Source organism: Neltuma alba, unplaced genomic scaffold (assembly GCF_004799145.2).
Source record: "Neltuma alba isolate B1F8T4 unplaced genomic scaffold, ASM479914v2 tig00012991_pilon, whole genome shotgun sequence".
Taxonomy (NCBI): Eukaryota; Viridiplantae; Streptophyta; class Magnoliopsida; order Fabales; family Fabaceae; genus Neltuma; species Neltuma alba.
Window position 1 is genome coordinate 65,453 of NW_021637344.1, and position 23,738 is coordinate 89,190.

The 23,738-nt window shown below is 38.5% G+C and overlaps 4 protein-coding genes across 10 annotated transcripts; 3 read left to right on the top strand and 1 right to left on the bottom strand.

Annotated features, from left to right (window-relative positions):
* Positions 1-257: 257 nt before the first annotated feature.
* Positions 258-6,241, top strand: LOC114733288 (protein PECTIC ARABINOGALACTAN SYNTHESIS-RELATED). The gene is made up of 11 exons (XM_028920732.1): positions 258-685; positions 1,095-1,145; positions 1,253-1,343; positions 1,875-1,951; positions 2,506-2,594; positions 3,727-3,846; positions 4,657-4,773; positions 4,861-5,004; positions 5,108-5,231; positions 5,318-5,509; positions 5,612-6,241. The coding sequence occupies exons 1-11, from the start codon at positions 302-304 to the stop codon at positions 5,969-5,971; spliced, it is 1,749 nt and encodes a 582-aa protein (XP_028776565.1). The 5' UTR covers positions 258-301; the 3' UTR covers positions 5,972-6,241.
* Positions 6,242-8,228: 1,987 nt separating this feature from the next.
* Positions 8,229-10,630, bottom strand: LOC114733277 (probable protein phosphatase 2C 14). Its single transcript, XM_028920710.1, has 5 exons — positions 10,311-10,630; positions 10,061-10,231; positions 9,423-9,593; positions 9,145-9,324; positions 8,229-9,034 (listed from the first exon to the last, which is right to left on the bottom strand). The coding sequence occupies exons 1-5, from the start codon at positions 10,560-10,562 to the stop codon at positions 8,588-8,590; spliced, it is 1,221 nt and encodes a 406-aa protein (XP_028776543.1). The 5' UTR covers positions 10,563-10,630; the 3' UTR covers positions 8,229-8,587.
* Positions 10,631-12,910: 2,280 nt separating this feature from the next.
* LOC114733278 (uncharacterized) lies at positions 12,911-19,282 on the top strand. 7 transcript variants are annotated; one of them, XM_028920711.1, is made up of 15 exons: positions 12,912-13,294; positions 14,537-14,677; positions 14,793-14,904; positions 15,017-15,154; positions 15,967-16,071; positions 16,467-16,550; positions 16,945-17,060; positions 17,194-17,295; positions 17,381-17,494; positions 17,592-17,648; positions 17,725-17,791; positions 17,925-17,978; positions 18,149-18,223; positions 18,312-18,350; positions 18,484-19,282. In XM_028920711.1, the coding sequence occupies exons 2-15, from the start codon at positions 14,658-14,660 to the stop codon at positions 18,595-18,597; spliced, it is 1,197 nt and encodes a 398-aa protein (XP_028776544.1). In that variant the 5' UTR covers positions 12,912-13,294; positions 14,537-14,657; the 3' UTR covers positions 18,598-19,282. The 7 variants fall into 7 exon arrangements, with proteins under 7 accessions (XP_028776551.1, XP_028776544.1, XP_028776550.1 ...); XM_028920717.1 differs by having other exon boundaries at positions 18,315-18,350; XM_028920715.1 differs by having other exon boundaries at positions 14,583-14,677.
* A 1,065-nt stretch (positions 19,283-20,347) lies between these two features.
* Positions 20,348-21,168, top strand: LOC114733293 (probable E3 ubiquitin-protein ligase XERICO). The gene has a single exon (XM_028920737.1). It carries the CDS (start codon positions 20,364-20,366, stop codon positions 20,811-20,813), a length of 450 nt encoding a protein of 149 aa, XP_028776570.1. The 5' UTR covers positions 20,348-20,363; the 3' UTR covers positions 20,814-21,168.
* Positions 21,169-23,738: the final 2,570 nt, after the last annotated feature.

Consider the following 23,738-nt stretch of genomic DNA (forward strand, 5'->3'; position numbering starts at 1 on the left):
TGGATGCATAATTTATTGATGCAACGGAATGTTTTTTTGGTTCATAGTAGTAATGGCCATAGAACTGTTATGAAGAAATTGTGAGTAATATAATTCATTTAGTAGAATATTGGCCTGTTAAAAATTGAATTACAATGTCGGTCTAAAAAATAAATATAAAAAAAAGCTCTGTAATTTTAACAAAAAACCGAATTCTCCCTGAGTCCCTGTAAGAATGAAATGAAATGAGTTAATAACGCAAGCGTATTAGAAGTGGATCTGAATCCTCATGGACCGGCTCCGGGGATAAGTTTGACAAATCATGGTGCATCCGGTGCGCGGCAATGATGCGGAGCAGATTGGGAAAACAGAGGGTGCAAATCTGTTATACAGTCCGAAGAGGGCCATGGCTGAGCTGAGACACTCCAGCTCACTTGGAAGCCGAGCCACTTCTTCTCCCTTGAAGCGTGACGGCGATTCATCGCCTCTGATGCCCGAGACTCAACTACTCGACGACGACGACGAGCGTGACCGTCATTCTTCTAAGGAACGTGATCGACCCCTTTTTTCTCATTTCCAGCATCTGTGTCCGTTCTTTAATGACGATGCTAGGGTTTCCTCGCACAATTCCAGGATCTCTCTCTTTTTGCTTTTCCTTTTAGTTCTCGTCGGTTTGGTCACAGTATTTTCAATTGTGAATAAATTGGTGAGTTCTCTGCTTCTGCTGCCTCCTACATTTTCAGCTGTCGATTTATTTGTCAGTCTACTACTTCTGTTTTTGATTAAACCTTTCGCTCGATTACTGAGAAAAAAATTTGCGGAAAACAAAGGATGACCAAATTGCATTGCTATGCTGTATGCATTAATTATCGTGTGTTATGTCTTTTTTCCTGAAAACCAATTGTCACGTAACACCGGGCGAACAAGCGGGAGTAATTTTTTCGCCACCCCCTCTCTTCTTTGTTAAAACACATCATAGAGCGATACTTGGCCCATACTTACTGAATAGCTGCCAAAGTAATTCATGGAACTGTTGCCATGATAAACTTAGCTGATGTTTTCAAAAGTATTTTCTATTGAAATTCGCGACTAATCTGGCCTTCAATTTGTTGTAGAATGCCCCTTACTTATGTAAAAAAGATGGGATTGTTCTTCACTGCCCCCGTGTAAGTTATCAAGGACTATCACGTTAATTATTAGCTTGCTCCTTGTGTATTGCCTCACAGTTTTTCCCCTCCGTCCATTTACTTAGCACGTGATGTGTCCTTTTCAGGTCAAAGAATCACCTTCTCTTTGGGAAAATCCTTACTCTGCAACAACATCTTGGAAGCCTTGTGCAGAGCGCCGGGACGGTGTTATTTCAGGTTTTCTAGTTTTTTGCCTTCTTCTTTTTGGGAATCTCTTCCTGTGTTTTTAGGTTACCATCTCGTCATCATTGCCAAATGCCAATTGCCAATTGCCAACCACAATGCCAGGGATATTATCAAGGGCATTTTAAACTATTTTTTCTCTTATCAGCAATATCAACAAACTGTCAATGCATTTTTCAATTAGAATCTGATGAAAGATATGTGTAATTTCAATTAATGACGGTTCTTTTCTATAATCACTGTGATGCAATTACTTGTAAACAATGTTGATAGGTTCAATAACTTTTCTTCTCATGTAACACTTTCTCCCCTCTGTCACAAGAACACATGCACATGAAGGAAGAGTTCCATGCATCTACCACACTATGGAAAGTTATTTACAAATAGTTTTTCTTTCATTCTTCTTTTGATATTTCTTATTTGATCCACCCTTCATGGGGTGATGGAATATTAATATTAGCATGTGGCTGTTTTTATTACCATTGCCGTTGCTGTTGTGATTAATACTATCACACTTTGGTGCAGAACTTCCTCTCGAAAATGAGACAAGTGGCTATATTTTCATCCATGCTGAAGGTGGTCTAAATCAGCAAAGAATTGCGGTATGAGTTAATATCTGTGTATTGTGATAAACTTCTTTAATATTTTCTGTTTCTGTAATTTCCTCTCGATTTTTGTATGTCTATTATTTTTGTCTTATCCATACATGGCAGTCATTTTTTCCTGTGATGTGTTAAGGCCAGGGAAAATTTTCTATTATTAAAGTCATTGTTCTTTGAACAATATGTGATAAAAATAATTTGGGGGGGTGTTTTTGCGTAATGTTCATTATATGGTACAAAGATGTGTGTGTGTGTGTGTGTTGATATAATCCGCTGAAGATAGTGGTCTAACAGACAGAAAAGAGTGCCTAGTAATTGTTTCAAGGAGCCTCTGCATGCTCAAATAAGAGCTTTAACTCAGTACCGTAATATGTAATATTTTCAATATGTTGTGCGTGCAGAACAGCTAAAATTACCATTTAAAGGTTGTTTCTAATGCAAGTTCAGTTTTTGCATGTTATTATATGATATTGTTGTGCAGTGCAGTTGTTGTGGCCAATGTTAGTGAATATATCTGGTTTTCAATTTACATGGGGTCATGTTTCCAAATGCAGATATGCAATGCTGTGGCTGTTGCAAAAATAATGAATGCCACTCTTATTTTGCCTGTGTTGAAGCAGGACCAAATTTGGAAAGACCAAACGTGAGTTATTGCCAATAGTTTTCTCATCTTTAGGTCTTGATAATTTAACTGCTATTTCCCATGCGCTAATCTAGGAATAAAATACAAAGTACTCAAGAATTCAAGTATTGAAGAATTGTATTTTTAACAATTACTTATCAGTCATCTGCATTCTGTTGTCGTTTTGGCTTCCCATATTTTGACTAAAACATTGAACTGATCAATAGGTGCTTCTTACAGCTCTATTTAATATCTCTTGGTATTTCATCATTTGGCAAGCCAACTGTTCTATCACTTTTTACTCGAGTCATATTCTTCCTTCTTCTTTTCCTTTTCTTTGTTTCTTTTGCATTTTCCGCCCCTTTTTTTTAATCCTCCACCACACACTTTACTCCAGAGATACTGTTGATGCCAGAAAATAGGATAAACAACCTATTTGCTGAATGATGTGTTGGTTTTCAAGTCACTGGCCTTATTCCAGTCATTTGCATTAGATTGGATCGACTGAGTTGCGACAGATTAAGTAAAAAACTTAGACTCACAGATTAGGCGGGGATGGAAATTAAAAAAAGGAGGAAAGAATGGATAAATAGTGGACCTGTGACTCCGTGAGTCCCTGCTTAAAAGTGTAATAAAAAGGCATAGAAATTGTTTAACCATAATAAGTGTATAGTGGTGCATGATGTCAATTCCTTCTTCCTTTCTTCCATGATACCGAACACGGTCTTATTATGTATCCCCATTTTCCAGTAGACAGACTACTCGTACTTCTATGGCTTAAGGGCTAGAATTTTGGCTTCATAAATTTGTGCGAAGTGCCAAATGAATTCACCCTTCCGAGCTCACCTGCAGTCCTAAGGCACTTTGGGATTCACCTTGGTTTTCCCTTAATGCATAGGTACTCGTTGCATCTATGATCATAATATTCCAATTACTGAGATAAGCAGCACTGACAACAAATAGAGTTTGTCGTTTTGAACCCAAATTCAAACATTCATTGCATAACTCTTCCTACATGACACGTTGCCACTGTTTGTGCCTCTGCATCTATCTCATCTTTATGATCATCTTGGCAACTAAGGCTCTGCATCATAGAGAGTGTGAAATTATGGTTTGGCTTACTCATCTAGATAATATGCTACATGTTTTGCAGGAAATTTGAAGACATTTTTGATGTAGACCACTTCATTGACTATCTGAAGGATGACGTTCGGATTGTCCGTGACATTCCTGCATGGTTTACTGATAAAACAGAGCTCTTTACAAGTATAAGGTTTGACATCTTACTGTCCCATGGGTCTGACTGAATTGAGAATGTAAGTTTTGAGTTGCTTAATAGAGATGGATTTATTGAAGGGCCAGTATTTTGTTGGTATGCTGTCTCATCTGTGGAATGATTTTGTCAAGTTCTGGTTGAGCTTCTGGATCTTGGGAATTGGGGATCTGACTGAATTGAAAATGTAAATTTTCAGTTGCTTAAAAGAGATGTATTTGTTGAAGGGCCAGTATTTTGTTGGCACGCTGTGTCATCTGTAGAATGATTTTGTCAAGTTTTGATTGAGTTTCTGGATCTTGCGAATAATAGGATAATCAGTTGTAACTGCGTGTTCATTAAGCATAACCTTGATTTATGATTTTAGGTCATAATCCACTGATAAAGAAAGGAGAAGAAGCGCTGTTTTTCCTGAAACTTCTAATAGTCTAATTAAGATTTAGTTTTCTCACTAAAGTGTGCAAGATTGTGCAATGCAGTTGTTCGAATGACATCTAGACATGGCTCTATGTAGTTGTGATTGTTTGCTTGAACGTTTACAGGACAGTTTATTGGTAGAATGATTAGGGCGGTGAATTTGGGCAGATGACAGGATTGGATGAGCAGATGGGACTTTACATGTTCCCTGACTAAATGTTTTTTGTGATGATTTTTCTTTTGTTCTTTAGTTAGCCTTCTACAGTTATCTGTATGATATGCTTGCCATTGATGACAGCCTAGGTAAATTTGAGATTTGGGGCTGGTTTGTGATGTTTCTGTGTTGGGTTGCAAACAGCTTGATTCACCAAGGAAATATGTTGTGTTTTTCAGACGGACGGTGAAAAACATTCCAAAATATGCACCAGCTCAATTTTACATTGACAATGTTCTGCCCAGAATCAAGGAGAAGAAGGTGATGGCTTTGAAACCTTTTGTTGACAGGCTTGGGTGAGTGAAGGATGAAATATTTGGTATCCACCACTGTTTACGCTTTTTGTTGTTTATGTTCTTATTACAACACTTCCGCTTTTTCAGATATGACAACGTTCCTCCAGAAATCAACAGGTTGAGATGTAGAGTCAATTATCATGCTCTGAAATTTCTTCCTCATATAGAGCAGATGGCTGATTTACTGGCATCGAGGATGAGAAACCGCACTGGCAGTTCAAATCCTTATATGTAAGTTTCATCAATTATCACGCTCTGAAATTTCTTCCTCATATAGAGCAGATGGCTGAGTCTTAATTTTTGGTCAGTTATCTAATAGCTTTTCCATGAACAGGGCTCTTCATCTTAGGTTTGAGAAAGGAATGGTGGGTCTGTCGTTCTGTGATTTTGTGGGGACAAGAGAGGAGAAAGCTAAAATGTCAGAGTATAGGAAAAAGGAGTGGCCTCGACGGTACAAGGTACTGTACAGTTAAATGGTTGATATGAAGCTTAAGAAGCTTCAATTGCAACACCTTGTTCATATCATCTTTGTTGAAAAATGCAGAATGGTTCGCACCTATGGCAATTGGCCCTGCAGAAGCGAAAGGAAGGACGATGTCCTTTGGAGCCCGGAGAAGTGGCTGTGATCCTTCGTGCCATGGGTTATCCTAAGGAAACTCAAATTTATGTTGCTTCTGGACAAGTGTATGGTGGACAAAACCGGATGGCACCCCTAAGGAATATGTTTCCAAATCTGGTAAGGCCTGCCCATTTCATATGGATTATTGAAACTGAGCATGGCACAATGTGGTTAACCGTTACACTCCCCCCCCCCCCCCTAATTTTTTGGGGACAACAGGTTACAAAGGAGGAGTTGGCAACTAAAGAGGAGTTGGATCCTTTTAGAAAGCACGTGACAAGCCTAGCAGCTCTGGATTTCTTAGTATGCTTAAAATCTGACGTGTTTGTGATGACCCATGGAGGCAACTTTGCTAAACTGATCATTGGGGCCCGTAGATACATGGGTCACCGGCTCAAATCAATCAAGCCGGACAAGGGGCTAATGTCCAAGTCTTTTGGGGATCCCTACATGGGGTGGGCTACCTTCGTAGAAGATGTCGTGGTTACCCACCAAACGCGAACTGGATTGCCAGAGCAGACTTTCCCTAATTATGACCTCTGGGAGAACCCGCTGACTCCTTGCATGTGTAAAGCCTGATTACAGCAATTTTACCGGTCCAAGTTTACACTACTTGATCCCTGTGCCTCTCCAAGAAATGTACGCCATCCAAAAATTAGGTGGTTAGCTGGGGATCGTCCCTGGGAACGTCAGAAGCGAGGGTGGACTGTTTAGTTACTTTTTCCCCCAGGAACCGTTGTATTATCATATCATGAGACGACACCTGTATTTTGTCTCTGCATCTAACGTGTAGCAGTTTTGTTATTTCTTCCTGTTAAAAAGAAATTGATTTTCTCTTTGGAAAAAAAAGAAATTGATTTTTTGGTATTAAAATAGTGTGGCATTCACTACTGAGTAATTTATAGCTGGTAAGCGGGGACCCGCCCGTTGGCCCGCAAGCCTCTTTTTGTTTCCCCTTTTTTTTTATTTTATACAATTTACATGTATATTTTTAATCTTTTAAATTAATATAAATTTTGGTTTTTTAAGTTTATTTTCATTTTGGTTTTGGTTCTTCAAATCTAAAGCTATAGATTTTGGCTTCTCAAATTTTTTTCATTTATAACATAGATCTTTATAATCTAATAAAAACTTGGATTATTTTGCCTTTTTAGGGTCTAAAGTCTATGGTTTGAAATTTGAGAGATCAAAATCAAAATGAAGGTAAACTTAAAAGACTAAATATTATATTAATCCTAAATTAAATTACAAACGTTTAGAGAGTAAATTATCCTTATTTTTATATTTTAATGTAATTATAAATTAAATTAATCTCAGCTTAAAAATATAAACATATAATTCATTTTTAATAGTTATTTTATTAATATAAAAATGAAAAAATAAAAAAAAAACTAAAAAAATGATAAAATAAAGAAAATAAGAAATAAAATTGTTAGATTTAAATTGAGTGAAAATGATAATTTTTTTCATTAAAATAAAAACTGTAAAAAAATTTTTAAAAAAATAGCTCAAATTAGCTCATAGTAGATTGTGGCTAAAGACAATCATATTAAAATGGGTTCACATTTTTCCAATCCAACCTGCTACTTTTCAGCGAGTTTGGTGAGTTGGGTCCACAGACTTAACACATATTACTACATCTAATGGAAGTTATTTTTCTTAGAGTTTTTGCAAGCCATTGTGACTAAATTACATCAAGAAACATTAACAAATTGAAAAATGACTTGATGTTCTCACGTTATAAAAAAAAGTTCTATTTTATTGTGATCAAGAGACCCTTCAGTTTTCACACTCTGCAGAAGGCATATGCTAGCAGAAAATGCACCCAGAAAGATTTTTCAATTTTCACTATGGTTATGGCATAGTGCCATAGTGCCATACAAAGGAATGAAAACTATCTATCAAGCGTAACAAAAAACAAAACAATGCATTCAAGGAGGGAAGTGTAACCACTAGGTCAAAAATTAAAGCTATTAGTAAAGGGGTAACTCTATTTCCTTCAACTTTTCTTATGGGCATGACCTAATAGGATGTCTAAACCCTAGTATAAGGAGAACCAAAAAGATGCATATAAATAGGCTCAATTTTACCTCTTAACCCAAACCCTTTAAGTCATCAAGTTTCAAATGCTGCACTTGTAATATTTTAAATCAATTATTATTACAGTGTATCATCCAAAGTTTCCCTTTCTATAGCAAGATTCATAAGCTCTTCATAAGCTACAAAAAGTCTAAACACTTTTTTTGCACGTTGTCTTCTTTAACTGCTTATCTTTAAGTTAAGATGTTAAACCTATTGAATCATAAGAAAATATTGATCAAACTTCTTTAACACACAGGCCTCGCCTACTAAGATGTTGACCAAACTTTTGTCAACACACATACCTAGCCCACTAAGCCCATTAAATCAGCAAAGTTTACAGGCTCCTTAAAAGCTATGAGAAGTCTAGAAGCTACACTTTCTTATACGTTGTCTTATTTACAGTGATACCATTTAAAGTTTCCCTTTTCACAGCAAGATTCACAAGCTCCTTACAAGCTATTAGAAGTCTAGATACTGCCCTTTTTACAGCAAGATTCACAAGCTCCTTACAAGCTATTAGAAGTCTAGATACTACACTTTTCTTACACAGTGCTTTATTTAACTGGCTATTGGTAAGTTGAGATGTTAAACCCATTAAATCATAAGAAGATGTTGATCAAACTGGCTTCAACACAGAGTCTAGCCTAATATGATGCTAATCAAACTTTATTCAACACAGGCTTAGCCCAATAGGCCTATCCAATTAATAAGGTTTACAAGCTCTTTACAAGCTATTGAAAGTCTACAGGCTGCATTTTCCTTGCACATATTGCTTTCTTTGACTGGCTATCACTGAATTGAAATGTCAAGTCAGACGTTGATCAAACTTTCTCCAACAAAAAAGCCATGAAGCAATAAGGTTCACAAGCTTCTTACAAACTACTAGAAATCTAGAGACTATACTTTTCTTGCACATGTTGCTTTCTTTAATTGGCTGTCACTAGGCTGAGATTTTAAGAACATTAAATCATAAAAAGACATTGATCAAACTTTTTCCAACACATAAATCTGGCCTGATAGAATATCTAGACTCTAGTATCAAGAGCAACAAGAGGATGCATATAAATAGGCTCAACTTTAAGTCTTAGCCCAAAACCTTTAAGGCATCAAGTTTCAAGTACTACGCTTGTAATGTATTAAATCAATTATCATTACAGTGATATCATCCAAAGCCCCTCTTTTCATAGCAAGGTTCACAAGCTCCTTACAAGCTACTAGAAGTTTAGATGCGGTACTTTTCTTGCACATATTGCTTTCTTTAACTGACGTCTCTTTTTTCATACTCACTCGCTTCACCAATGAAATTCTCCGTGATTTCGATGGAGGGCTTTCATTTTCACAACCAAAATCATCTTCACCAACTTCATTCCAGCCGTTCAGGTTCCTCCTATTGCCCCTTGACTGCTTCACAAGTGAAACTCTTCGTAACTTTGATGATGGACTTACGTTTACTTGACCATAATCCGCATCAATATCGTTCTGTACATCTTCCAAGGAGCATATCTTCTCTTCATTTCGAAGAAAACGTGTCACAGTATCAACAGCTTCTTGATTACTGACCTGGACAAATGTTAACAAAATCAATCTCGTAGTCCTACAACAAATCGAAGCATAACATGCACAGGTGCTTTTGAAATCAATCTTATTTATAGGAGCTATATTTGTCTTACCTCTTCCCACAGTCCATCAGAAGCCAACACAAGAAACTCCATATCTGCAGTTAATTGTAGGATCTTGGTATCAGGTTCAGCCACCACCCACTGCTTTAGATGAGCATCCCCAATGCTTCTAGAAACAGAGAGTACCCCATGCACTCTCCAAGCTCCTCGATGTATCTCCACGTATCCTCCCTTCAGATATATAGCACGTGGATGATCTATTTTACTCCATAAATATAATTTCAAGGGGGAAAAATCGCTTTCTTTCTCTTGAATTAGAAAATAAGTACCTTTTCCTCAATTCTTCTCCGTTCATCCTCTAGTTCCGCTCTGTGATCTCTAGTGAGAACTTCAGCCACTCCACTTCTGCAAAGAACAGCCCTGCAATCTCCCACGTTCGAAACAACAATCTCTTCTCCATGGATCAAGGCTGTCACACAACAAGCACCACTTCCTATACCCTATTCGGTGCATTGAAATCAAAATTTCCACAACCAACAAACAATAAGACTCTGGGGGAAAGAAATCCGCAACTGTTTATGAGTACTATTTGCATCTTCGAGTTTATTTTCTCAAACAATTTTTATAAAGCTTATTGCCTTTGTAACATTTTTATGTGTTCCATTAACGCATAGACATTAAAAAAGAAAACAATATACAAAGAAAAAGGTTGTCATGTTCAGAGGATGTTCCATTCAGCAATGACTACATTCTATATTCTACAATAATTCAGCAAAATATATATACACACAAGCTACAATAATTCAATATTCTAATATAGGTAAGGTAGTCAATAGTTCAGAGGATCCAAATCAATATTACTAACATTATAATTTTATTAGACCTCTAATGATGTGATAAATAACAGAACCTTGTGAAGAAGAAGCATCAGAATTTGGGAAAATGGAAAAAAAGGGCAAGCACTTGCCTTTTTTAAGAACTCTTCGTCGGTCTTTAGATACCCAGCTTTAACTGCCTCCCGCTTGGCCCTTGACTCTTCACAATTCCCCACCATTTCGAGAATATTGGCGTGTAAGTTCTCAACGACAAACTCTGCGGCCTTCCTGCCGCCATGCCCATCATAGACGCCGAAAAAGCCCTGCAAATTATGAATATGAGAGAAGAAAACAAGATAAACAAACAAAAGAAGTCCTCTTTTTCAGTTCTGCATGGCCAACCTTTTTTGGGTTGCTCTCTAAAGAAGAAACAATTTTGTGAGCATCTTCCATGCACGATTTCTTGCCTTTAACAGAAAAGACCCCGAAACCAATTCCGCTAAGAGAAACGTTGTCCTTCAATGCCTTCGAATCATGAAGCTTGGGTGCCTGGATTTCTTGCAAGACATCTGGGATCTGAATATTGAGGGGCCTCTTCCGCTTCAAAGAGGAAGAATAGTGAGTACCAGGTAAAAGTGAAGAACAGGTAGCCATTGGAGGCCTAGAGCCAGAGCAGAACGAAGAGGAGAGAGGCTTTAACGGCTATAAAGTATAAACAAAGGGGAGAGAGAGAGAGAGAGTGAGTTCTGGCAAGTAAGGGCGGTGGAGCGAAATATGAAAGGCGGTTGGGTCCCAGGGAAACGAGTGATTCCGCAGCTAGCCGTTTGGGGAATTAGTCAAATTAGTTCGTTGCCCTACTTGCTTTTGCCGACAAAGCAGATAATTTGCCACATCATCTCGCATTTATTTTTCAGGCACTCCAGATAATAATGGTGGGCCTGGCCTTCGATGCTTTGCTTGTTGGATCATTATGGGCTGGGTCTCCTTGCCAGTTATTCTCACTGGGCTTCTCTGGGCTATATATATGGGCCTTGAATTTTGAGCTCCGTAATCTCCTGGTCCTATGGCGACTGTGAAATTTTTTTTTTTTTTTAAAACATGAAAATTAAGTGACTTGTGAATAATAAATTATCAATATTTTATAAATATTGAGCTGGTACAATATGCCCAGAATTGAGAAAATATTGAAAAATTCGTATTTATAGATCCAGTATCCAGTGACAAATATTTAAATTATACAATAATTGTTTAGCTCATATTTAAAATCCAAGGAACACATACACGAGGTCTTTTGTCATATATAAATAAGAGAATTTGCAATATGATAAACTGATAATTATGAGGGAAGTGAGGCTGAATTTTTCACAAAGATGGATAGATCACGGATGTGGTGGCACTTAGAAGTGCACACATCCAACAAGGCCAAATTGACAGTTGCGTTTTAAATTGCCATACAATATTTAATTAAAAAAGGATAGATTTGTAAATACAAGAGAAAGAATTTACAAAATCATTCTGACAACAGAAGTTCTTTAAAATAGGATTAATTATTTAATGATAATACGGATGTGTGCTGAAATACCTCGTCCTGTACAAGTGTCGTTGACAAAAGTCAAAATTTATTTCATCATGAAACCATGCGTGTCTGTCTTGCAGAAAATGTCGCCATGACATACGGGGGCAAGTACTCCCTCGATTCAACAGAGTGAATGGAACGCGCGTAATGAGTCAGCATTATGACGTTTAATAATTTTATTGTTGAATATGTCCACAGAGACGAAGCTGCCTCATCATTCTGGACCAAGAAATATAATCTACTATTACCATCGTGGATTACTGGTCAATTATGTTTGAAAGGAAAATGACGTCCACAAGGAGTAACATCGGGGATTACTGGTCACTTATTTTTAAAAAATCGATTAATATTTTTTTGATTTTAAATATAATATCTATTTTATAATGTAAAGATCTCATATTTAAGACCGTGGCATTGAAAAGAAACAACAAATCACCAGCAAGTATTTTCCATCCAAATAAATTCCAACATTAAAATAAACAAAGGGTTCAATATGTCGAAAAGGATCAATGGAGTAACTCATTTTTAGGCCTCCCAACCGTTGCCAGTCACGACATCAAATTATTAAAACGTCAGAATTGGATTAGTTGGGACACGCAATTGGGGATGTGGTCACACTCACACACCTAAATAAGAGTGAACAGTGTGAGAGCGTATGGGCAATGTTCCTACTATTACCATATACCACTGGCGTCCCAGAGGACCGAATGCAGAAATGGCATCTTGAAAAGTCTTGGTTGGTTAGGCTGAGAAGGCAGGGTGGGTTTTGGAGCTTCCCAGGAAATGACCTTTCGAACTTTCTTCGTTCCCATTACCCATTACGGTGCGGTACTTATGGTTATAGGTCGCAGACAGAGGCATCCAATTTGTTTGGGAGTTGGAAGTCCCTTCGAAATTAAGATATGCTTCATTTTCATTTGTCCCTTTTGGGCCCAGTACTGGTAAATAATAGCCTTTTTTTTTTGTTTGACCAGCAGGTAAATAATAGCCTAGACCTGGCCACCTTAAATATAACTTCATCCAAAAGACAAGTGTCTTTCTGGGGGGAAAAAAAATTAGCACGTAAAATAATTTGAGTTTAATATCAATTGCTTCTAAGAATAAAGATCACCAGCATTGAAATCTGAAATCTCCGTTGAGGAAGTTATGGGATTCATCAGTTGCAAATAATGTAACTTATCAAATTATTAAATAAAATTAAAATACATCAGTTTCATCCCTTTTGCTCATAACTAACACAATAACACGGTGAAGGGTAGAAAGGCTAATCAATTAACCGCCCATTAGAGATATGTTGAAAAGTCACCTAAATTCACTGAATTCATAATCCGCCTAAATTCCTGCACTGACAAAACGTCGTCCCTATATTTTCTCTATTTGTTTGGTAAGATAAGAAATTTCAAGAAAAAAGAAACAAGTTTTGTGGCGTCTTTAAATTCATTCAAAGCTCGTGTGCTCTCGGGGGTGTTTATATTTCTTAAAGGAAGAAGGGGATTCTAAGACCAATACAAGAGCACAATCATCATCTCGGTTGTTTCCCACCGCTGATCAAATCTCAAGATCTTGTTTCCTGTTGCTCCCTTCCCGAGCCTCAGACATCATTCCATTTCGTTATTTGTTTGTTTGTGTTTCGCCGTTAAATTTCTCGTTTACGCGGCTTCTTCTCGCACCTTTGGTAAGGTCGATCACTGATTCATCGCACCTCAGATTTCTGTCCGTACCACAGTGTTTCCCTTTCCTCTGATTCTCAGCTGTTCGCCAGAAATTCCTTTGCTGTCAGATCTTGCTTCGGTTTTTAGGGCTATTTCAGGTGACCTTTACTTTCTCTGATCATGAACTAACTGGTACTTACTTTCTCTGATTATTAACTAACTGGTACTTACGGTGTCTGATTGTTTGCGCTTTCAACGGACACGTAAACAAAGTACCAATATGCGAATATGATATCTCGCTGTCTGAAATCGGACACCAAAACAATCATCCGCTCAACTAAACCCAATATAATGCTATTTATTTTTTAAATGTCTCAAACTTTGTTTGGAGAGCTTGAAGCGTGGAACTTCAGTTTTTAGAGATACTGCAACCTGTAAGGTGCGAGCAATCTTTAGTCGCTGCCTTTTTCGGTTGCATCTCGTTTTCAGCTCGTTTGCTGGCAGTTTGAGATTATCTGTCTTGAGTTGCCAGGTTATTGACTATTCATTTCCTTCAAGCACATGTTGCGGGGAGCTTTTCTTTTCTTTTCTTTTCTTTTTTGGTCCAATCGACTCTGGTTGCCACATTCTATCACGAAAATCTCTCCAACAAACCTGATGCACAATTTAAAGAATCTATCTGAGCTGACCCTGCTGGTTTTGCCGTTGGATTTCGAATGTTACCGGCGAACAATTATCTTGTCTTACTGAAGTACCGGACAACTACGCTTTTCTTTCTCATTATTGGACAATAGGAGGAAGGGGGTGTTCGTTAGTTACAGCATTGGATATAATTAGAAACTGCCACAGGGTTGGGTAATCTCTGCCATAGGAGGTGAGGAATATCATCGAGTTGCCTTGTATTTCACTCTTGTCATAGAGATAGACTTGTATGCCATCCTATAGAGTTATTTGCGGAGTTCATTGGGGGAAATCTCGTGCTTTTCTTGCTTACGGTCCAATCATGTAGTTTGAAGAATGGATGATTGCTAACCCTAGTTATTATTTTGCCATTTCTTGTGGCATATTTGTAAGTCGTGCCATATAGATGTGTCCTTACTCCCGAATTGCCATTTGAGATGTTGGAAAAGATCAAGGAAGTTCCAGCACGAAATCTTACTACACTACTTGGTTTATGGGACGCCTATCCTATAGAAAACTATTCTGAATTTTAAATTCACTGGAAGACCAGGAAACATTTGGAGGATTTTCCACAGAATATATATATATATATATATATATATATCTCTTTACCCTCACGAGATCACTACTGTGGTGTATTTTCTCCTTTTTCGTTCTTTGGAGACATTGCCTTTTTCCACTGCTTAACCTGTTTCTTTCTTTCTTTTCTGTAACTTCAGCACGGCCTGAATTCTTTTGCTGAGCACCTTTTTTTCTTTTATGGAGTGCGAATGCCAGTGGTTGGGTGGTGAAGAATAGCTTCTGCTCATATTTTTACGCACCCTCAGAGGTTTTGATAAAATGGGGACAACTACTCGCAGGTCTAATCACTGGAGAAACTAATTTCATCATTCTTTTTATTGTGAGAAATTTTGTCTGTACTAGTTAAAGGTTATCTCTAACAATCAAGTGACATTTTCATCTTGTTGGTTGCAGTTCAACTAACAGAAAACCAAGTGAAAGTATGCGGCTTATCGTGACAACTTTTGTCGGAGTAATTTTTGGCTTCTTTATTGGAGTATCATTTCCAACATTGTCAATAACGAAGGTGCAAACTGAGTTTTTTTCTTTCAATTCACTGATGCACATTATACTTTTGTAATTTATTTATGATTTGAAGTAAAAAGCACAACGTACTGACAGAGATTAATGTTTTGCAGTTTAATCTTCCGTCTGGCCTTCTTCCCTCCATTGACCTCTCTTACATTGAGGACAAATATACAGGTGCTTCTCCTTGGTCATCTGTAAAGAATAACAGCCGCAGACAATCACATGATCAATCCTTAAATGGTACAAAGGTACGCATCATGCCCTTTCAGCATTATTAACGATGTTTAATGTCAATAGACATTCCAGGATGTAGTAAAGGAAAAAAAAAAAAATGGAAATTCCAGGAAGCTAGTGATTATGTAGTATGTTACCTCTAGGTTGAAATAGAAGGTAGATTTGGATTGGAACCAGGTCCATAATCTCATCAAATATCCATGGAAGATATTTCCTGGATGGAGATGGAATACACATAAAAAGGCAGTAGAGTTTAATGGGTGGGCGAAATGAAGTGAATTTTATCAATTGGCTAGCTTTATGCACTTGCTTTCAGAGTCTTGACTTAGCATACAAGTTCGCCAGATTAAATGGAGTGGACTTTGAAATCCTGTGAGCAATTTGTTCGTAGCAAGAGTGTTAGGTCTCTGCAGTTTGTTTAGCACTTCTTTCTATGGCTAACTTCCTGTTCTTAGAAAGATTTACAGTTGCATACCTCCCATTCCCCACTTTACGGACCAAAATTCTACCACCCACTGTAATTTTTAGGAACTAATTGGTTTTCTCTCAAAATCTTGAACTTCAGAACAGTCATGATCTAATTACTTAAATTTTCTAGTGTGTTCATTATTTGTTTTCTTTATGGTTTTTCTGAACAAAAATTTGCACTTTCAAACAAGGGAAAAGAAAATAGGAAATCACAATCATGCACTCTGTTTAAGCTACAAAAGAGGAACAAGAAAATAGGAAATCTCAATATGTGAATCCAAAGGGCTTCCCCCAATTCCGTTTCCTTGTTTCAAGCCTTTCGTTACAATAAGTTCCTTGTTTCCATGTTTCTCTGCAGATTTGGGTTCCATCAAACCCAAGAGGTGCTGAAAGATTACCTCCTGGAATTGTTGAAGCTGAATCGGACTTGTACTTGCGAAGATTGTGGGGTAAGCCCAGTGAGGTGTGTATCCTAAATCACTTTACATTTGAAAATTGAAATATGGCTTCAATACCTGATTGTCATGAGAAAAACTATTAACTTTATTCTTTACGAGTGCATGGAGCATGGAAAGCATGTCTTAAAGGCGTATTAAGATCCTGTTAATCCATTTGCTATTGTTTGTTCAAGTTGTCAAATAGGTATTATATTTGGTTGACAATATTATTTGAGCTATCTGCTTGCTTCTATGACAAAAATCCGCCTTGTCCAAAACTTGAGGAAACTGGCTGTAAAGGAAACTCAAGTAGCTTGCTACATGTGTATTTTTCCTGTAGATAAACCTTGCACTGGAACTATCTCTGATCATCTGATGTTTATGTTTTGAAGTTTTCTAAATTTAGTGGGTTCGATTGCAGGATTTGACATCCAAGCCAAAGTATTTGGTAACGTTCACTGTTGGCTACGATCAGAAAAAGAATATTGATGCAGCAGTTAAAAAGGTATCTTTGCGCGCACACGCACATGTTTGATTTAAACCTTGGAGGATTTGTAATGATTTTTTCCCACCTTTTCTAAGAGGGCATGATGAGAATGCTGTATGCTTGTGAAAATTTGAAACGTGATTAGGGAGTCCATGTCAGAAGTTAAAAAAATGGTGCTCTTTTTTCTCCAGATTTCATTGCTAAACTTCCCAATACAGCATGTATGTGTAATTTTCCTTCTTGAGGATTGTTTTTATTTGCAATACTTTTTGGTACTTTGTCACTTAATATTCCAAACCTGATTTACTCTTCCACATCAATTCTTCTAAATCTAAATAAACAATCATCTCCCTCTCTGCTGATACAAATACCTTGTTTATTTCTTCTGTAACCAAACGTATTACTTGGACAGTTCTCAGAGAACTTCACGATCCTTCTGTTTCATTATGATGGACGAACCACGGAATGGGATGAGTTTGAGTGGTCAAAGCGGGCTATTCATGTGAGTGCTCGCAAACAGACAAAATGGTAACAAACAACTTCCTGCTCTCAAGTTTTGCCCATCGGACCATTTGCAGATAATATTGTCGACTGTTGCCAAACAAGATTTGTCATTTTGAATTATGATATGATAGTGACTATTTGATTTTCCATGTCCTAGGTGGTATGCCAAACGATTTCTGCATCCAGATATTGTGGCTCCATATGACTACATATTTATATGGGATGAAGACTTGGGGGTTGAGCATTTCAATGCAGAGAAGTGAGTATTTGATGTAAAATAATTTTTTCCATCAGGTTTCTACTTTCCCTTGAAGTTTTATATGTCATTGTCATTACGATTGCAGGTACTTAAAACTGGTACGGAAGCATGGCTTGGAGATTTCACAGCCAGGTTTAGAACCTAATAAAGGTTTGACATGGCAAATGACGAAGAGGAGAGGTGATCGTGAAGTTCACAAGTAAGAGTGATGAGAATCTTGAATCGGTTTTCTTGTTTTGCCTGTTACGCAACAGAATGTATGATAACCATTTACCTTGTTTCTTCTTTTGAAATAGGGTAACAGAAGAGAAGCCAGGATGGTGCACAGACCCTCATCTGCCCCCTTGTGCAGCGTAATTATCTGCCGAAGTCTTATACTTCTATTATTTGGTCCAACTTGCCTTATCTCATCCTGTCATGTGAATGCAGCTTTGTTGAGATTATGGCTCCTGTGTTTTCACGAGAGGCATGGCGCTGCGTGTGGCATATGATTCAGGTTTCAATGACTACTCAATCAAATCCTTTTTATTTTCTTTACAAATATTACCTTCTGTTTAAGCACAGTTGACTCTCTTTCTAAGCAACCAGTTATCTCTTATAATAATACATGATGGCTCTGGGTATTGCAGAATGACCTGGTCCACGGGTGGGGACTTGACTTCGCTCTTAGAAAATGCGTTGAGGTGAGTGAATCTATTATACCACCACTTTCATCTAATTTTGTTGAGTTATAAATTAGCGTTAGGAGAGGCACAAACCAAACACAGAGAGGGGGTTATGAAAGCAGAGAATTTGCAATTATAATCTTGATGGCATTGGAACTCAAAACTGATACCCTTTTTCTCTCATATAGCCTGCCCATGAAAAGATCGGCGTAGTTGATTCTCAGTGGATTATTCACCAAGGTGTTCCCACGCTAGGGAATCAGGTGATATGTTTGTCATGGTTATTTTTGTAAGATTTATCTGATCCCCTGATAGCTGCACTATGAAGCTTATAAACTTTCATGTGCTTAGCAGGGACAAACGCAAACTGGGAAAGCACCGTGGCAGGGGGTAAGTTTAGCAGTGTTTAAATTTTTGGCCGATCTTTTTTATTAGACATTTGCTGGTTTAAGTGCCTGGGATTAATGGGCCGTATAGCGATGACTTGACTATTATTAAGGTGTTATGATGGTTGTGTTGGCAGGTGAGGGAGAGGTGTAGAAAGGAGTGGACGATGTTCCAGAGTCGGCTGACTAGCGCGGAAAATGCATACTACAAGGCCGTTGGTATTGATACGTCTAATTCGACAGCTCATTAAGAGATAACGACCAAAGTTGATGTTGTACGCGGACACCACCACCTGTTGTGCTTGGAAAACAGGCCGTCCTCATTATTTGTGGTTTTTTTTTTTTTTACAAGTTTGTAATGTTAGTTATGTCAAATCACAAACCAGAGTCCTACTTACGACAAAAGCGATAAATTGACTGTATAATTCGCTGCTGACAGTGGGTGTATGGATGAAGATAAATAATATACTGACTAGTGTAATGTAATCAACATTTTTGGAGGCTAGTAATGCAGCAGAAGGAGAGGGATGGGAAAGTCTAATGAATTGCTGATTTTTCAAGTAAGGTTCCATCTGTCATCACAAAGAGGAAAGATGGATGGGTCAAATCAGTTTTAAGTATGGTATTGGGGTGCTGCGGAGGAACGTGGCTCAACTTAGAGGCTACAAGTTCCTCAGAGCGAACCCGTATAAGACAAAGGAAGGCGAGTCATTGTCAAGAGGGTGTGTTATGATTTTTTTTTCCGCATCGAATCTTGTTCATTCATGTGTGATGCCAATTCCTCACATCTGTCCACAGCGGAGAACTTTCTAGAGTCTCCGTTAAAGGAGATTCCATGTGTCATCCCTCACCTAAAATCTATTACAACTAGTTTCGTGTCTTCAACATTAATCTCTTGTAGTTACAATCCGCCCGAGAATACGACTGTCTTATCTCATATTCGGACGTCTGCTTCTCGTCTTGTCAGTTGTCAGTGTATAAATATCGATTTGAATAATGCATTTTTTAATTGCAAATTCACGAAACGCATTCGAACTTGAAAGAGGAACTGTGCCATGCATCCGTCTCATCCATGTGAAATAAGTGATAATCTAGGTGCGCCAAAAGCACAAGTTGAGTAATATGGAATATGAACGGAGATACAAGAGCTCAGAATATGAAGTATCTCGTCAAAATTACTTATATCAAGAGATCTTTTGTTCACTTGGGAAGAACTTTTTTGCCATCTAAATTTTTTTAACTAGAAAAAATATGTAAACTAGAAAGCGTTTGCAAATTATTTTTTCCCGGTTTTTCCAGAAAGAGTGTATAATGCATTAATGCCATTTAATTAGTACTCCTCCGTGACCGTATTAAATATCAAACAACTAATCAATAAGTTAGAAATGATGCTGATTACTAATTAAGTCGTGACATGGTAAGGCTGCTTAGATTTTGATCTGCGTTAGGGCGCCGGGACGTGACAAACTTGAAGGTCCCCCCCCCCCCCAAATTTGGTGGGGCCTGCCGGCTGACCACTTGCATACTTAAACCGTTTAGATAAATTTATCATTTTTTAAATAATAATAACAATAGTAATAATAATAATAATATCTTCTCCGAATTCTATTTCCCCTTCTATGATTAAACATCGTGATTCACAGGAAAAGTATGAACATATGTGCATGTGGAGGGATCCAATATCTTCCATATGCAGAAGCTCAGCTTTTAAGCTTCCGAAAAAGAGAGGAGATCCAGGAAAGTGGGATGATGATTAAGGAAGAAAGGAGAGAAGAAGGACAATAAATGATGAGATGTGAGAGATGAGGGAAAAAGAGAGCGGTGAGGATGAATGCCAGGAGGCATCATCACTGTGGGCAGCGATGTGCCCCGCGGACACGTGACCTCATCGTCTTCCTCCTCCCCACACGCTTCGCCACGTGTTGACTCCTCTAAATGCCTGTCACTTCCTCTGTTTCGTCATCATTTAAGCATCCGTCAGCGCTCTTCCTGCCTTCCTCCTCCTGCTGGCTTATTTATGCTCCTCCAGAATCTGCCTTCCCCGCAAGTTCAAGAAAGAATCACAATGGGGCTGTCCAACTTCCCCAGTGCAGCAGAGGGGCTGCTTCCGGTGCTGGTCATGAACACTTTGGTATCGGTGGCCACGTTGAAGAACCTGTTCAGGTATCTTCTCCGAGCGGTCGCTTGGAACTCAGAAGACATGAATGTGCAGGAAGAGCTTGGTGATGAAGATGATGAGCAGAGCTGTGTTGCGAGAAGGAGGGTGTCCATTATGCAGTACAAGTGCATGGTGAGTGATGGCGGAAGAAGGTCGGCCATGGCGGAGTGCTGCGTCTGTCTGTGTCGTTTCCAAGGCAGTGAAGAGGTGAGTGAGTTGTCTTGCAAGCATTTCTTCCACACGGCTTGCTTGGACAAGTGGTTCCTCAAGAGGCACGACACCTGCCCTCTCTGTCGTTCCACTTGCTAGCTTCCTTCTTTCTGTGTTTCATGTCTCTGGCTTTTAGAGCAACGTGGCTAGCTAGGAGGGCGTCGCTTCTGGTTTCTTTGCATGAGTACGAGTATCTGCGATCCTCTAGGAGTTAGTGGCTGGGAGAAATCGCAAGGGGGTGGCAAGCATACGTACTTGGTCGTTTTTATGAAGAATGCTAATTATATGATTAGGATGTACATATTGAGAATTTGGTCTTTGTCAGCATGCGGTGCTTGTTAGATTAAAGCAGATTTCTGGCTGGTAACGCAACTCTTTGTGACGTTTAAAGTATTCTAGTGTCCGTAATTGAAAGCCGAGGCGATGAATAAGTAGAATTAGATGTTAATTAGAATCCTTGCTTTGTTGTTTTGGCAGTACTGCAAAGGAAAAGAAATGTACTGGCATTCGCATAAATGCCTAAAAGAACCCTTGCAGTCATACGCATGAGTGGTCTCTATCTCACCTTCGATAACTGCATGGGACCCCCAACTTGGGCATAATCATATCACTCCATCAGATTAAAATGATCGCTGTTTACAAATAAGTGTTAGTTACTTCAAACTCATCAATAATAATGTGCTAATGATGCTTAATTAGTTCTTCCACAAACATCACTGTTTCAAAGGGGGTTAAACTTGCTTCAAATGCCTGTGTTTTTGGGCCTTTGTATATTTTTTTGCCGTTGTATTTCATTCCTCTGCTCTGTGTCTTTTAAAATATTAGTATTTATAGTTATATGAGGACTTTAATTTGATTTTAACAATGTTTACTTGTTAAATTACAGAAATCAAAATTAATACTTGTTAAAAGTATGTGGAGGTAAAGTACGGATTTGACACAAGAAAATGTTAGTAATATGCTCTACTGCAGTACATGTGACAAAAAGTAATATTCTGTTAGAAGTGGAAAATAAATAATGAAATGCTACGTTGTACGTTGTTACTTTGTTCTTCTCGTTTGAGAGGATGTTCATTGACGAGCGGGCATGTTGCGTTTTTTTTTTAAAAAGAAAAACAAATAGATATTAATAAGTAACGAATAATATGATTTATTTTAAAATGGGTGCAAGTACGGTTCAAACATCCAGGATAAATCCAGTATCATAGGAGCCAATTCTGCGACTTCATCTTCACAAGTCATGACAGCTGGTCGTTTAATTCGTTGGAGATTCCCCGACGCCCTTGGCTGGGGATGACTCCAGTTGTTGCTGAAGAGGATACTATCATCATCATTTTTTGGCCAACAAGATGACATTATTATTAATCTCTCTTTATCCCTACGTTGCCGCAGGAGCGGATTGAAATTAAAGGGCTTCATATTACGTTTATGCATCTTCCGCGAAGCATATTCCTTTGGAATCAAATCGTGGACTGAAACGTGCCTTGTTTACTTTTGCTTGGTTCAATCGTCAAATCGTGATCGGCTTGCGCTGAATCGCCCTCTCATCTGTTTCCCGCCTTGTGAGATGGAGAGGAATACAGGCCAGCTACTTCAACTGCCCGATTTCGTTGATGTCGACTGCCTCTCTTATTAAACCAAGTCATTCTAACACCTAATAACCAACCAAACTGGTCTTCCGTTTAGATTAACCTTTCAAAGCAATCATTTTGACATTATGCATAAATCATTCCTATTATGAACTGTAAGCCTGAACAGCAAAAGGATCTTTTTTTTCACTAAAAGAAAAGAGAGACGAAACATGCAGCAAGTAGCAGCGATTAAACAATACTTGTATCTGCAAAACACATTACAACTCAAAGCTAACGCATATCAATTAAAACACTCTGCATCACAATAAGTGAGGGTTTGCCGCATTATTTAATAGAGAAGGGAGCTGGCAGTTTATTTATACAGTCGCAGCATGATGAATCCCCCATATACAGACACGAGTTAGGATCAGAAGGGCCTCATGGACATGAGCTTGGTTAAGTACATCCTCCTGTGCTCCAGCCGAATGAAGGTGTCAGCCTCTTGGTCCACATCCTCATTACTGTTATGAGCACTGTGCCTTAAACGATCGAGAGCCGTCTCGGTCTCTGCCAAACTTGACGCTTCTACATCTGCAATGCCCTCCTCCTTGTTGCTCTTGAAGCCCGCTTGATGATGACCGTGAGGCTTATAATAGCTCCTTCTCACCTCTGGCTCTTCTATGGCCTCGTACTCGTACTCCTGGTAATCGTTGGATGGGCTCCACTCGTACAGCTGATGATGATGGTGCGGGTGGTGGCGGCGGTTTCTCCTCTGGCTATTGTTGCTTTCATATGCCATTGTGCTATGAATCTTGAAGGTGGTGCTCTGTCTAATTAGATGATGGAGATTTATGATGTTTTCCCTTCTATTATTTATAGTTTAATATGAACGACTAGGCTTTCTGGGTTATTCCCTTATGATAAGAGTGAATCTGATACTCTCCTATTCAGCGAAAACTATGAACAAAAAGGAAAAGGCACGAGTCTTTTTTGTACAGCTGCATTTGTTCCAAGGACAAAACGGAGAAGGAAGCAGTCTGGATATTCGCCAGAAAATGGTTCCAAAGCCACCACCTTTGTTGAATTCTACAGATACCCATGAAATCCGGTTCCTTTTTGCCATGTGGTCTAATTCAGGATATTTACTTTCTTGGGAATATAAAGATGCCCCCCCCCCCCCCCCGGTTTCTCGATTCAGTCATTTCTAAAAAGTGTTATCGTTTCCAAATCCATTACTAACTGTGAGGCAGCAATGGAGATGGAAAAGAAATGATTGGAGCAATTATTTCTGGAAGGTCAAATCCTTGAAAGTAAAATAGGGATTTAAATCAGCAACAGCACTTGGCACGCAATGAAGTCGTCCAAGAAAACTCTCGTCTCCCCAAAAACATTACCGAGAATCTTATTTGGCACAAATCCCTTCTTATCCTCGCAGTGCATGTAATCCTAAGGC